General features: G+C 33.7%; 1 protein-coding gene across 2 annotated transcripts in view; it reads left to right on the top strand.

The window, feature by feature from the left end:
* Nucleotides 1–15,123, top strand: part of TMEFF2 (transmembrane protein with EGF like and two follistatin like domains 2) — a 244,911-nt gene that overhangs the window by 189,114 nt on the left and 40,674 nt on the right. Inside the window, exons 6-7 of one of the 2 annotated variants that reach the window (XM_515997.7) lie at nt 6,838–6,986; nt 7,807–7,866. In XM_515997.7, the coding sequence (XP_515997.2) occupies nt 6,838–6,986; nt 7,807–7,866 (209 nt within the window). The remainder of the gene's footprint in view (nt 1–6,837; nt 6,987–7,806; nt 7,867–15,123) is intronic. The other variant, XM_009443902.5, reaches the window with a different exon arrangement.

Genomic DNA, 15,123 nt, shown 5'->3' with positions numbered 1-15,123 from the left:
GACATGGGAGACTTATTAGCCTTACCAGTCAGTCAATGCTTTTCTACCCTTTGAATACAGGGTTTAATTTTTCAATGCATTTTCACATCTCTTACCTCATTTTTTTCTCTCACAACTCACAGTCATTCCTGCACTGCAGTTTCCTTACAGATAAAATACTTATAATCAAGTTCCATCAAAAGGAGTGATGTGAGAGTTAATGAGTAAATGGGCTTAAAGTATCATAAGCATCATGAATGAAAGGTACACGCTGTTTTTACTGTTATTAATATAATGCAGTTCATCCATTACGGATCTGACAGGGATCACAGACAGCAGCTCTGACCTTATTTACTGGCCAGGCCAGAGAGGGTCTGCGTAATGGCCCCAGAGACAGACACCCTCAAGAGAAACAAAAAAACCACAGTTAAGGTCCGAAACAACCAGAAAGCCAGCCTCACTGCGGTGTAGTTGGGTGCTTTGAAACTAACTAGGAATATTGTATGGTCAAAATACGGAATGGACACCAAGTCAAAGACCTTGGGAGAGGAATAAGTGACAGCCATGTTTAATAGATGAAACAAAATCTAGTGAAATTAGAGGGCAGCCACAAACCAGACACATGAATATGTAATTTGCTAGCTGCCAGGTTCTGCATTCTCACACTCTGGCAGATGACAAGGCACTTCTAAATACACAGAGAAGCTTATTTAACTCATTGCAGATCATCCTTGGAAGAGCCATTTCAAGTGAGGCAGGGAATTAAATTAATGTCAAAACCCCCGAAAATATTGATGAGATAGTTATAAATGTATGTGAGTTGTCTCAAATGCTACCTTTTACTGCTATAATTTAAGTTCCTTACTCTATCAAGTGGTCTTTAAAAATTATTTCCTATTTCTCTTCTATCTTATAATTCAGAGAGCTAAGGTTTTCAGTCAATGTTAATTTTCTTTGAAGGATTTTCAGAGGGTAGTATTACCACATACAGACCCCTGAAATTATTATTTTCGAGTAAGGCTGATTCTTTTTCTTTGTAGCCTAGAAGAAAAGAGATCTATGTAATCGCAGTGTCAAAATGTCAAAAGACTGAGATAGGTTGAAAAAAAGAAGAAGAAAAGAAAACACAAAAAACCTTAAAGGCATTCGTGCAGTCCTCAGCCTTACAAATCTTTGGCTCACATAAAATACTTGTGACATGCTATAATTAACTAGTTACTCCTCTCAGAATGAATAATAATGCAATTATTTGCCAAAAGCAGTGAAGGGATAGTTTCTGTTTTCAAAAATGTGTGCTTTTCATTTCTGTAGAAAGAAAAACCCTTGATTAATTTACATAAGCTGGTAAAGTGACCTGCAGTTTCACCATTACATTATATGATAATTGCTACCTTTTTTCTTTTTCTTTTTTAATCTTCAAAATGTATTTTTAATTATTTATTTATTTAGAGACAGGGTCTCACTATTTTGCCCAGGTTGCTCTCAAATTCCTGACCTCAAGTGATCTTTCTGCCTCAGCCTCCTGAGTGGCAGGGACTACAGGCATACACCACTGAACCTGGCTCTTCTGTCACCTTTTTATCAGAGCCTTATGTTGTTCAGTGGTTTAATGTAGCAATAAACTGACAAGTTGCTATCATGTTCAAATTATATTGGTGCCTGAAACTGTACCCAAATACCACAAATGAGAAGTAGTAGCCTGCCTGGTGAAAACATTTTCTTGCCCCAGTTGGACTTTGATGCCATCAAGTTTACTAACTGTTTGTTTCCTGTTTCCTTTGTCTGTGGAAACACAAATAAAAGGAGGACAGTGAGCCTTAGTTCTTCAGGAACCCCCTCTCCTTTGGAGACCCCACATCTGCCAAGTAGCACAAAGTTATCTCTCCTAGGTGTTAATATATAGCACAATGAATATTTTCAACTCTTTCAACACCATCTGCCATTCTCAGTAATTTATTCAACAACCATTTATTGAAGATGTTTGTAATGCACTGTACTAGGTACCAGGATGTCAAAGGTAAGTAAAACACCTGGCCCTTGAGAAGGTTGCAGAAAAGTAGAGGTATAAACAAGTAAACAGGTGCATTACCAATGCAGTAAATGCACCATGGAGGTGAGTGTGAGCCCCCCCCACACACACACACAAATTTTTTCACTCATATAAACACACAAAACCACCTCTACCCCATGAATGTAAACTTCCCCAAATTCCTCTTTGAAAGTTTTGAAGCAGACACCTGGAAAAAAATTAATGCTAAAACCCTCTAATTTTGTAATTTCAGTAGAGTTCATTGAGCTATACATTTGTGTGTGTGTGTGTGTTTGTGTGTATGTGTATTTGCGTGTAAATATTAGTTTTCATGTGGATCTTTATATAGCATTTTATTTAAGGATAAAATATTTTGAGCAACTGATGCTTTAGATAGTCAGGTTAATCTAATGCCCATAAAATTAGTTACTAATTCTAAAACCAGGTTTTAATTTGCAATGTCTTAAAACTAACATTCACTGATATATCCCAGTGATACACAAAAAGTCTGGATTGCTTGTTTGAGAAGACAAGGACCAAGAGTCAATATGATTTAAATTCATAAAATCACGACATATTCCAAGAGTAGACATAGCCTTGTTTTTCAAATCCTATTTACTCAAAGGATTCCTTTAATCAGAGAGTGATAGGAATTTGGGTCTGTGATAGGAGTTTGGGTCTATCTTTCTTTGTACTTTCAGTATGTAGAACAGGGCAGGCTCTGACATCAGACTGCCTAAATTTGAATTTAGGCTCTTCCATTTTCAAGCTGTGAGACTTCTCCAAGTCTCAATTTTCTTATCCGTAAGATGGGCATAGTAATAGTAACTTTTAGAATAGCAACCTTTCTTTAAGAATGTAAAATTGTTAGTGTATTCATTCATTTCATTTAGCTATCTATTCAACATGTAGTTATTGAAAGTTTCATGTGTGCAAGATATTGGGCGGGTTGGGGATTGCAAAGATAATTCAATCACTGCAAATAGAGATCAAGATGGACTTAGAGTTTCAGACCATGGTCTTGGAATCCTGCATGTTTTTCTAACTGAATAAGCTTAATAGACATATATACATGGAATATAGTAAATAATGATTATGTAATCAGAGTTTATTGGTCTTTCAGAAACATAGAAATGGTAGGTCCTTGGTAATCCAGTCACAACATTTCCTTTTCCCCAAGCTTCATCTTTTTGTTTTGTTTTGTTTTGTTTTGTTTTGTTTTTGAAACACAGTCCCACTCTGTTGCCCAGGCTGGAGTGTAGTGGTGGGATCTCAGCTCACCACAACCTCCGCCTCCCCCATTCAAGTGATTCTCCTGCCTCAGCCTCCTGAGTAGCTGGGATTACAGGTGCCCAACAGCACATCTGACTACTTTTTGTATTTTTAGTAGAGTCAGCCTTTCACCGTGTTGGCCAGGCTGGTCTCCAACTGCTGAACTCAGGTGATCCGCCCACCTTGGCCTCCCAGGGTGCTGGGATTACAGGCATGAGTCACCGCGCCCGGCCAGCTTATTGTTTTCAAGCCATTTTAGCAAATCTTTGAAGTTTCTTCCACTTATTCACAAAAAAAAAATTCTCCATAGATTTCCAATTTCCAGTGATTGCTGAGAGTCACAGGAAGTATTTTTAAAATGTACTCTTGCATTTATTTAATATATGCAAGTATATAAAGTAGGGAGCAAAGATGGAAGTTAATGATGAGGATATGCAATTGAGAAAAAGACCAATATAATCCATGCATTCCTGAAGCTTATATCCCAGGGAAACTTTCACCTCAAGGAATGAATCTATGTCCTCCTCTTAGGCTGAGAATAAAAACATCAACCATCTATACCTGTTTCTTAGCCATTCCATGAAAGGCTTTATTTGAGGCAACAAGAGCCAGGAATTTCGAGAGGAAACAAATCTTGAAAGGAGGCCTTGAGCAAGCAATGCTAGGAAAGGAAAGGGGGAAGGATGTCAGCAGCAGAAAAGCTGTGGGACCAAAATCAGATTAGTCAAACTGAAAATAAATAAATAAATAAATAATAAATACACCAATTGGAGAATCTTGTAAAATATCCCACACAATTGTTGAATTTGGTGTTAAAGCTTAAGTGAATTTTTCAGTGAAACACTGATTCTAACCAGTCCAATTCAATCTAATTTTATCTTTCTATCTGTATTAGTCTGTTTTCACACTACTGATAAAGACATACCCAAGACTGGGCAATTTACAAAAGAAAGAGGTTTAATGGACTCACAGTTCCAAGTGGGTAGGGAGGCAGAAGGTGAAAGGTGTGGCAGCAGACAAGAGAAGACAGCTTGTGCAGGGAAACTTCCCTTTATAAAACCATCAGATCTCATGAGACTTACTCACTATCATGAGAACAGCAAGGGAAATACCTGCCCCCATGATTCAATTATCTCCCACCAGGTCGCTCCCACAACACATAGGAATTATGGGAGCTACAATTCAAGATGAAATTTAGGTGGGGACACAGACAAACTATATCACCATCTCTATTCCCTTTGCACCATTTTGTCATGCTATCAAATGGGTTTCTGAACTGCCAATTACTTTTTGTCTATATATATATGTGTGACTTTTTCACTGGAACATTTAGAAATGTACACTATATATATATATAATCTATTTACAAAACATTTACAAAAACATAAATATTAATAAAAATTTAAAATATATATATACTGTACATTTCTAAATTTCTTTGGACTTAATTTGGATATACCGTCAAAGCCCTAATATCTTATCTAATTTACCATTTAGGTAGACAAATGACAGAACATACCTTTCTGTTTTTCAGTTGCTAACAAACAACTTTATAGAAGACCTTGAAGGAGATAATTCTTAGAGTCTAACACAACAACAGTCAGAATCTAAACTGGTTTGAAGGCAAAAGAAACTACCTTTTTAAAAATGCAAATGTCAACCTCCCCACTCCTTTTTTATTTAATACAATGATTAAGGCTTGGCCTACAAAGTCACTTATCCACATCCACTCTATAAGAACCAGAAGCTCTTTGAACACGTAGGCAGCTCCTGATCTCAGGTTTTCAGATGCCAAGAATCAGCTGAGGTAGCAATGTCATGTTCCAGTAGCTTGTGATCACATGGCAACATCAAAGCTAAGGTAGGAACACCGCTCCTCAATGAGTTAAGTGTTTAGAGATGGTTGCCATCTGTTGTAGCTATTTGTTCCTAAATAGGTAAATGTAAAAATAACCAGGCATTCCTACAGCAATTCTCTTACAAAATAAATAAATAAATAAATAAATAAGTTCATTAGCACATTTTCTGCCAGCATTTTTAAACAGCAATCTAGGTAATTCTGACACAGATGGTCTAAGGACTACACTCTGAGATGCACTGGTGTGTATACAAAGCCTCTCTCAATCAACAGACTGATCAAGCAGTGATTCCCAGGAATTGAGTCTGGTGCCAGGATGACTACTTAAGAATATAGAATGTTAGAAGCTACCCTAGATTTACTGGAGCCCAGAAATCTGCTTATGAATCTGTATACTTAAAAGTTCTCCAGGAGATTCTAATAACACAGTCTGTGGTATTAGAGAGAGGGGGTTGGGTTTTAGCTTAACAAATCTATGAGTGGGTCCTTATTCCACAATTTACTAGTGTCTAACCTTATGTAATGTCTTTGGTCTGTAAAACAGCTGTTGTGAGGATTAAATAAAGCAATACATGTTGAGAGTCTAGCATGTAGTAACCTGCTTGCCATTGTATGCCTAGCTCTCAGTAAAATATACAGAAGTAAAAATGTATGCTTCATGACTTTGAGAAACATATAATCTATTTACAAAAACAACATAAATATTAATAAAAATTTAAAATGAGTTTATATTCTAAAGCTGTAACATGGTTGTACACATACACCAGAAAACACACAAGACACAATATTCAGAATAATAAAATAGAGAAGTGTAAAGACATAGGAACAATCATATAAAATTTTCTTGAAAATGTTTAATTCTTCTTTAGGTAACCTAATTCTCATTAAATCACCAAATTTTTATTTAGATTATAGAAAAATATTAACATCATGAGTGGCAATCAACTTGTATTTATTATTTTATTATTTAAAATGAGAGGTAGAAAAATAGTAGTGTATATCTCGGAAGGGGTTTCATAGGATATGCTTAAAGGGGCCCAAGACAACCCTGAAATTTTATACAGAAGGGTTGTTTATATGAATATGGATACTTCTGGGGAGAGATCTATAGCTTTCATTTTTCCAAAGGGTTTTGTGGCCCCCCCAAAATGTTAAGGACCATTGAAGATTGGTCCTTTTAGTACATTTTATGTGCGTCCTTATTTATGCCAAAGAAATATGACTCCTGATTGCATGCCAAATAATTTACTTGTTTGCTTTCTCTGAACTGTCCTCTGAGTCAGTTTTCCACAAGCTTTAACCATTCAAATATCCCAAGAAAAGAAGGAAGAGTAAGATTCAATGTAAGAAAACTCTAAAGCAGAGTTTCATGACCTCAGCCTATTCATATTCTGCAGATATCAGCATGGAAATTTATGTACATGTTTTAAAAGTTCCAGGGCAGAAATTAACTGATGATCATTTTTGAGTTTTTCCTTTTCATTTTTTATCCATTGCTCAGTTGTTTGAATTATTTTCCATTAGTTCTGTGTTTCTTTTCTTCTCAGTTAGAAAAGTGAAGGAACTTCCCTGGAAGGATACAATTCAATTTTGCCAACTTGCATTTTGTCAACTTAGCAATTCTTTCATTTGTGTTTTATTTATAATGTGGTAACAACACTATTGATGTTACATGTTTTTATTTCTCTCTTTTTTTTAGGTGTGTGTGTAATATTGACTGTTCTCAAACCAACTTCAATCCCCTCTGCGCTTCTGATGGGAAATCTTATGATAATGCATGCCAAATCAAAGAAGCATCGTGTCAGAAACAGGAGAAAATTGAAGTCATGTCTTTGGGTCGATGTCAAGGTAATGTTCATACCAAAATTCATTTCAAAGAATGTTTTTAGTCTTTGTGCAAAAATGAAAAGTGAAGAAAACTCCTTATTAGGCAGCTATTCCATTTCCAAAATGCAGTGCTTATTTACAATGGATAGTAGAGTCTACTGTAGCATTTGTGTCGATTATAGGATTTTGAGGGGCTCTCAGCAACTGTCCAGATCTGTCTCTATACAATGGAACTGTAGAGTCTACTGTAGCATTTGTGTCGATTATAGGATTTTGAGGGGCTCTCAGCAACTGTCCAGATCTGTCTCTATACAATGGAACTGTATTGTCACAATGCCATAAACACAGAAGCCAATATTCACAAGATAGCAGACAATTTTCTTGCAAAGGGAAAAAAGAAACTCAAAAACATTTTTCAAACGAATCTAAGAATTTTATTAGACATCCTTGAAACTAAAAGCAAATCACTTCATTTTTATGTATTGATTCAGTACAAATATTTAAAATGCATTTTTAAAAGCAAGAGGTACTAGAATGTTCTATTTTCTTTCTTGTTCAGAAACAAGCATTTTCTTAGGTTTTGTTACTCCTTTGCCCAATTTTTCTCAGTTATAATTGTGAATCTTCTTCTCTCAAACTTTAGAAAGCTCTCTTCATTTTATTATTTGCTCTCAGACAGAAATTGACATTGTAAATCTGTCTTAGTATGCAGGTTGCTTAGAACTACAGTTGTAAAAATTCCTTAATTGCAATGAAGATATTGTTGGAGGAAATATATAAGTTTGATATTAGATATTTAGGAAGCAGTTAATCAATTTTTATTGTTAATTTTTTAACACAGATAACACAACTACAACTACTAAGTCTGAAGATGGGCATTATGCAAGAACAGATTATGCAGGTACATAATATTTTCTTCTACAAAATGTGAGCTCTTCTATTAAAAGAGAGTCCTGGGAAATGGTTGTTTACTACTTATTCCAAAGTGAAGCTTGCAAGACTTCTAACATGTGCTAACCTTCTCTTGCTTAGTTCAAGCTTTCATTAGGCAAGAGTAATTTTTTGTTGAAGCAAAGAAGACATACGGTTTTTGCCAGAGTTAAAGCAATTGTCAAAAATGTCACTAAGATATAATTAGCTTGTCTTTACAGTGCAAATAGTACAAATAACAAAACATTTATCAAATTAATAGCATCAATGGAAATCAATGCAATTTCTGGCAATATATTATAATAAATGCAAATGTTCTTGTTTAAATTTTCATAAAAGTCAACAATGAAAAGTTTGCTAGTCTCTAAAAAGCTAGAAAGGACAGCTACAAATAATAATGCAGGTTGTCTTTATTTAGATGCAAAGTTAAAAATGTATGTATAGGTTTTTTTAAGTAAATTTCTTTAACTTATTTTGAAACTAAAATGTAGTTTCTCAGACATGCAAAATTATAAAGCATTTTATATAAATATAAATCATATTTAACAATTATTTCACTTTGAAGAATGTCTCTAGCTAATCTAACTTTTCTAGAGTGAGAAATAATTCATGGGTATACAACTGAAATTTTAACAGATACTTAAATTTTATAGAAATTTGGGATAAAATATATAAATAGTATATAGGTTGATAATGATATGTGAAGTTTTTTAGGCAGAGCTTTTCATTTAGATATTAAGCAATCATAACTAGATTTATGGTAAATATTCAATCAAAAAGAGTTGTTTCTTGTCTTTTAAAATATATACTACCATCTATTCTTTCTTTCTGAAATTTCACTTTCTTTAACATCAGGATAAATGTCTATGAAATTTAAAAAATTAGTTAATATAGAGATCTGAAATCTCTTAGAATTTGGAAATAAAAAAGATATTTTAAACATTTTCCACATTTTATCTTAATGTTTTTCAATATGTAGATGGATTTTTTATGTGCTATAAGACAGAAATTATCATGGACAATTATACATGGAAAAACATTGGTTCTACCAATGTATAGCCATTCCCAAAGCGTCCAGGAGAGAAATTTACAGATGTTCCTTGAAAAGAATAGTTCAGTGGTCTGTAAGTTTGGAAGAGCTCATACAAACAAATGGGTCTTCTACCCAGAACTTCTCACAGCTCTTATGTTCATTATAAAATATTTAAGAGACATACATCTTTTATTTATTTATTTTACTTTTTGTTGTGGAGAATTTCAAATAAAGGTAAAATACACAAATGTAGGTTCTATAGCTTACTGAACCCACAAGTACTCATCATTCAAGCCCAGTAACACCAACCCATGGCTAACCCAGCCCTGTCCTCACCCCTATCCTTTTTCCATACTTTCATAATATGTGGAAGCAAATCCTGAAAATTTTATCATTTCATTCACAAATACTTTAGCATGCATCTTGAAAAAAAATCAACAATTTTTTAACAAAGTTACAATACTGTAATCATACCTAATAAAATTATGAATAGTTCCTTATAGTACACAGCTTTTAACAAAATTGTTTGATAACACATTTTTGTGGCATGTTTTACAGTATTGTTTCCAAGAATGTACATTGTGATATGCTGATCCACAGAAATATTATCAAAAATAATAAAAGATAATAATGAAAAATCAAAGTCTGAGGCTAATTGTATATATTTTAAATTTTAAATGAAAACAAATTTAAATTGTATATATTTTATAAACAATTATTATATTTTGATGGTATTATAAGCCACTGCTACTAACTGCAATTAAAATACCTTTATTCCTATTTTGCAAACTAATTCATTTGGAAAAATCTTCAAAAATGTAGAGTTTATGCATATCTTCTTTAGTGAACCATCCGTCTTTGTACTCATTGAAAAATCAAGCCTCTCCCTGAGAATTTTGTTCCTGAAACAAAGAACTCTTCAAGTTGATCAGTGTCAATATACAAATATATATGCATTTATAAAGTTATTCCAATAAATATCATGAGAGATTCTACTGATCTCTCAAAGTCATTCATATTGCATGTTAACATTTTGCCCATTTCAAAGAGATTTGATAATTGAACTTTTATTCCAAAAAGTATTTATATATGGGTTTGGTTTTTTAAACAGATTATCTCTAATGTTGAGTGTCACTGTTCTTAATTGGCATTTTTTTTTCCTATCTTACTGCTTTATTAGGCATAGGAAGAAAAAAATACATTTTTAATACATGCAAATGAAAACTCTTCTGTCACTCAAGTGTAGTCCAGGATCTTCTAGTTTGGTGTCAGATTTATCCTGCAAACGCTAAAGAAAAACTTTTAAGATAAAAGTAAATTTTAAAAATACACGTTTGTTGAAATCCAAGTATAAGACAGGAACAAAGATAATGTCAATTGAAGCTTGTAATTCCTAGTTAAACATAGATTGCATACGTCAAGATTCTCAAGAAATTTTAGATATATTTGTCTTCATTAATGGTTTCATTAGAATACAATATATACCCTCTTTAGAAATCATTTAAGTAATAGTCATGTTCCTCAACATTTCCAAGCTTCCAATAGTATTTACAGTTTCCTGAATTTGGGAACACAAACTGTGGAAAAAACTAAAAGGAACCAAATAGAGAGTCTATGTGTCATTGTCCTCTTAATTACTATTTCATATGCTAAAATCTGTCCAAGGAGGGAAAACAGGAACTGTGTGACTCGTATCCCTCAAAGTTTGCTGTGTGCTCACAGCTCATTTAATGTCACAGCCACTTCCCTTGTTAGACACACATTCACGGACTCTCCCACCTGAGGGAAGTAAGGATCTAACATACTATCATTTTTGCCTTATATCTAGTTAATACTATAGATTAAAAACCCTTATTTATCTCTCCCAGTTTTTTCTTTGAGCCTACTTTAAGAGCTATTAATACAGGAACACATGTTTCTGATTTAAAAAATGGAGATCTTCTTGAAAGAAAGTCTAAATCTTAAAATAAATTAATTGTATCTCATTTTTAATATCAGTTAAAAGAGATCCCAGCAAGGATCAGCAGGAGGTGAATTACCAAAACGTGCAATAAATGCAAACGAAGGGAGCAATGCCTTCAACAAAACTAATATGTGCAGTATACTAGAGTGTGGCATACTTGCTCAGAGATGTGAATTCCATGATCCTCAAAGGCACATAAATGTAGTCAACACTAGGAAACCAAAGAATTTGCTCAATCATCCCTGCCAGTATTACTTTCTGGTTGCATTTGATTTGGATCTCTATTCTGCCCTCTCTCCTTTAATGAGACCCAAGGCATTACAGAGTTTTGAATAAAGGGCTTTGGATCTCTTCATTTCAAAGCCCAGTGACAGGATACTTGTCAGATGAGCTAACCAGGCCATTTAATGTTATTCTCCCTTCATCAATATAAGACTTGGGCTTAGAGTTAGGTCTGTCTCTACACCCACAGAAAGATTTGGGAACACAAATTTTACAAACACACAAAGCTAGGGCTTTCCAGGCTTTTCATTGTCTTAAATTGCTAAAATTAAACTGTCCTTTGGGAAGTTTTTAAATAGCAAATGTTTTACACCTCTTGAAATTTGCAACATTTTCTTTCATATATATGTGTATATATGTGTGTGTGTGTGTCCCTCATGTCTTCTAATGGAAAAGAAAAATGAAGTTCAACTATTTGTTTTTCTTTATCCAGTATATATATGTATATTTTCTGATTGTGTTGTTTTTCTGTCTAAAAGTTTGGTCATGCTTCAAAAAAAAAAGGCTATATTTTTTCCAGTAAAAATGTACTTAATTTTATAAGTTGTTAGATATTTTATAAAATGAAGTCAGATGATATTGGTTTTAATTATCTAGAAAATAAAATGTTTTTTATTTTATGACATCCTACACCAGTTTTCAGAGTTTGGAGTGTTTTATAATTAAAATATATTTGTATTTTTCTTCCATATTTTTAAAATTGAAATTGTTTAAATAGAAAATGAAAACATAAAATCAGAATTGCTAAAGAAAATACATATACCAGCAACACAGACTATTACAGTTACTGTATTTAGCCCTAAGTTTCTTTGCAACCAATACAAAAGAAGAAATTATGGTTGAATCAATTCATTCAACAAATATTTGCAGAGTCACCGCAATATGCAAGCCCCTGTCCTGGGGTTTTACAAAGGTGAACAAGTCAACATAGGTATCTGCTAAATGAAACTTAGATTTTTATTGTCTGATAAAAAATAAAAAATAAGTTCAGAGACAAAAGACAAAGTTTCTCTATGCTAAATTATAAAGGAACTATTTAGCATAGATCTTTCTACAAGGCATCAGTGAAAAACATAAAATGAATAAAATCTTCAACAATGATTTTTACAAAATATGCCAAGAGGCTCTCCGTATGGCTGGGAATTTTTAAAATCAATTTTTGACAACATCCTAGAGCATAGAATTAAAATATGTATAACTCAAGGACAGTGTTTCTATGACAGACTAAAGTAATGACTTTCATTTATGGGTATTTCCAATTTTCCAAATTGGAAAAAATACAGAGGAAATGGCTATGAGGAGGAACATGTTTAGCTTATTTTCCTCATGGATACATAGGTTGAACAGGAACAGGAGTAAAGTTAAGATAAAGACTATGCTGGATTATAGTATGTATGTGGGGAGAAGATATTTCCCCTGGCTGTTCGTGAAAAATGTAAGTCCTGGATTTCATGTCCTCGGAGGGGAGACAGGGCCTCCCTATCTCTGAGTCTAGCTACAGGCCTGCGTCGAGTTCCTGTGTTTACGTGTTGAACATTATACTGTGGCGATTCATTATTTCTTGTAATATTTATTTTTAGGAAAATTTCCATTCCTCATCTTCAAACAATAATTTATACATTAATCTCAGGTCTGAAATGTGGAAGAAAGAAATCAGAAATAGTTAAACGACATTCTGTCCATCCTATTAGTAACATCCCGTTTTTCCACATTAAGAGGAAGCTGACATCTGGAAAGGGTATCTAGATAGTTTAAGTGAGTTGTCCTAATAACTTGTTCTCTGTAGAAGCCATTGCAATTTACAAAGCCTTTTCATATATACTGTCTCCTTCAGTCTTCACAACAAACATGTGAAAGAGATACTATATGCTTTTGACAGGTGAGATATGAGGTTCAGGGAGATTAAATAAAAAGAGTATGTGATAGAACTAAGGTTAAAACCATCATTGCTAATTCCAGAATCCAGTAAGTGTGAGGACCAGGGAAGAAGTGTCACTATCTAACAAGTCCCAGCTTTGGGACTGACTCTGCACCCTAAGCGTTAACCATTTGGCAGTTCCAGACCTAAAAATATTTCATCATGATGTTACGTTTTGTGAGATGCTCAAAAGAGTTACTCAAATCTATATATTCTAAGCATCCTATAAGTGATATAATGTTTGCTTTTAAATTTTTCCTTGTTCTGTTTCCTATTTTTCCACATAGAGAAGAGAAAGCAAGAGGAAAGTGTTTGCTACTGAGTAATCCTGCATTAATAAAAAATAAAAATAAACAGAAAGTAAAAATTTTTAGCCATATTGTGATACGTCATAGCTTTACTAAGATTCACTCACATTGCTTCATTTCTTCTATGTCAACCCAATAAAGCACTAAGGGTACAAATACTAGAGGAAATAAAATTGAGTCTCAAAGAAGCTAAGTGGCTGAGCCGGAACCGGACACAGTATTTTGACATTTTGACTGCCTACCTGTGTAAATAGGGTGCTTGCTTGATTTACCTAATATTTGCCTTGATTATGCCTCAACTGTACATATTTAGGCATGGATATCAAATGATTTCATATCATATTTATAACATGAATTAATTCAGTCATGTGGCAAAAACCTACATTTAAAATGGAAGCTTTTTCCATTTGCTCATGAATACAAGGAGCACTTCACCAGAAACCACGTTTTGTCTGGGCCAATAATTTGATCTGTAGGAAATAAATAAATAGCAGCAAATGCAGGCAGCAGCTTGTAGCACAAATATTGGTATCAACAGTGAAATAAATAAAAATGTTTGCCCAGGCTATTACAGTGCCACCAGACTAGCCTAGAATATTTAAGCCTAGGAAATGAATTAAGATGTCAAGATTTTTTCAAGATTTCTGAGGGAAAGTGTCTCATTGCAAGTATTTTCCCCTCTGGGATTTACATTAGAGTGCTGCAAAATTCATAAAGCTTTCTATGAACTCTAACTCACAATTTTTCCTGCTCTCTTGAACTTCTGTGCTTTCATTGTTTTCCCCATAAAATCATGTAGCCAGTCATCTGTAATATTATGTTATGTTCATGGTTATAGATAAACATAGAAATGGTATTTGCAATACAGATGAAGATTTTCCACTGAAGAGTTGCCTTGGGCCCTGGTAGACACTCTGGAAAACTTTGTATTTATGCACCAGTTCATAAACGCATCCTGCATCATTTATGTGCACTTTTTCCTATTTGAAATGCTCCTTTCTGATACAAATTGTTCACCTTGCAGTGTTACTTATCTACTCTTCTCTGCCATAAGTGTGCAGCAGCTGGTTTAGTGGTTGTAACCACAAGATTAGAGGGAACTGAGTTTAAACATTGGCCATGCTATCGTGGTAATTTAACCTTGTTAAATTAGTTGAAGGCTCGGTTTCTTGATTAGTTGAAGCCTCAGTTTCTTGATCTGTTTAATGGAGATAATAAGTCTACTTCCAAAGGATTGAAGTTTAAATTAAAAGACATCATGTAAGGCATTAACAAGCAAATTAGCAAGCTAGCTATTGTTACTTTCCTTTTGGTCTGAAAATTGAAGAGAATTGATTTTTATGGGAAATAGAGCACATTTTATGGAATATAGTCTATCTGTATGATATGTGTTCAGAGTTGTTATACATATATTATCCTTTATGGACTCATACAATTACAAGAAGTTTCTGGATTATTTTTCCTACCCAAGTCATCTAACAGCTTGTTGCAAGAGACCTTGGCTGAATTTTTAATTCATCTATAAAGAAATATTTATTGAATACTTATTTATAAGTTTTCAGCACATTAACGCGTCTAAATATTCACAAAGCAAATTTTCTGATTTTCCTCTAGTCAACATAATTTATGTATGGTATATTTAGATCACATAAAATATAATATGATCATGAGATTACAACATGAAATTCAAATAGAAATTCAGTAGGAAGACATAGCTTATGACA

The sequence above is a fragment of the Pan troglodytes genome, chromosome 13 (assembly GCF_028858775.2).
Source record: "Pan troglodytes isolate AG18354 chromosome 13, NHGRI_mPanTro3-v2.0_pri, whole genome shotgun sequence".
In the NCBI taxonomy this organism is placed as follows: Eukaryota; Metazoa; Chordata; class Mammalia; order Primates; family Hominidae; genus Pan; species Pan troglodytes.
The sequence above is the reverse complement of the archived record's forward strand: the minus strand, read 5'-3'. Positions and strand labels throughout refer to the sequence as shown.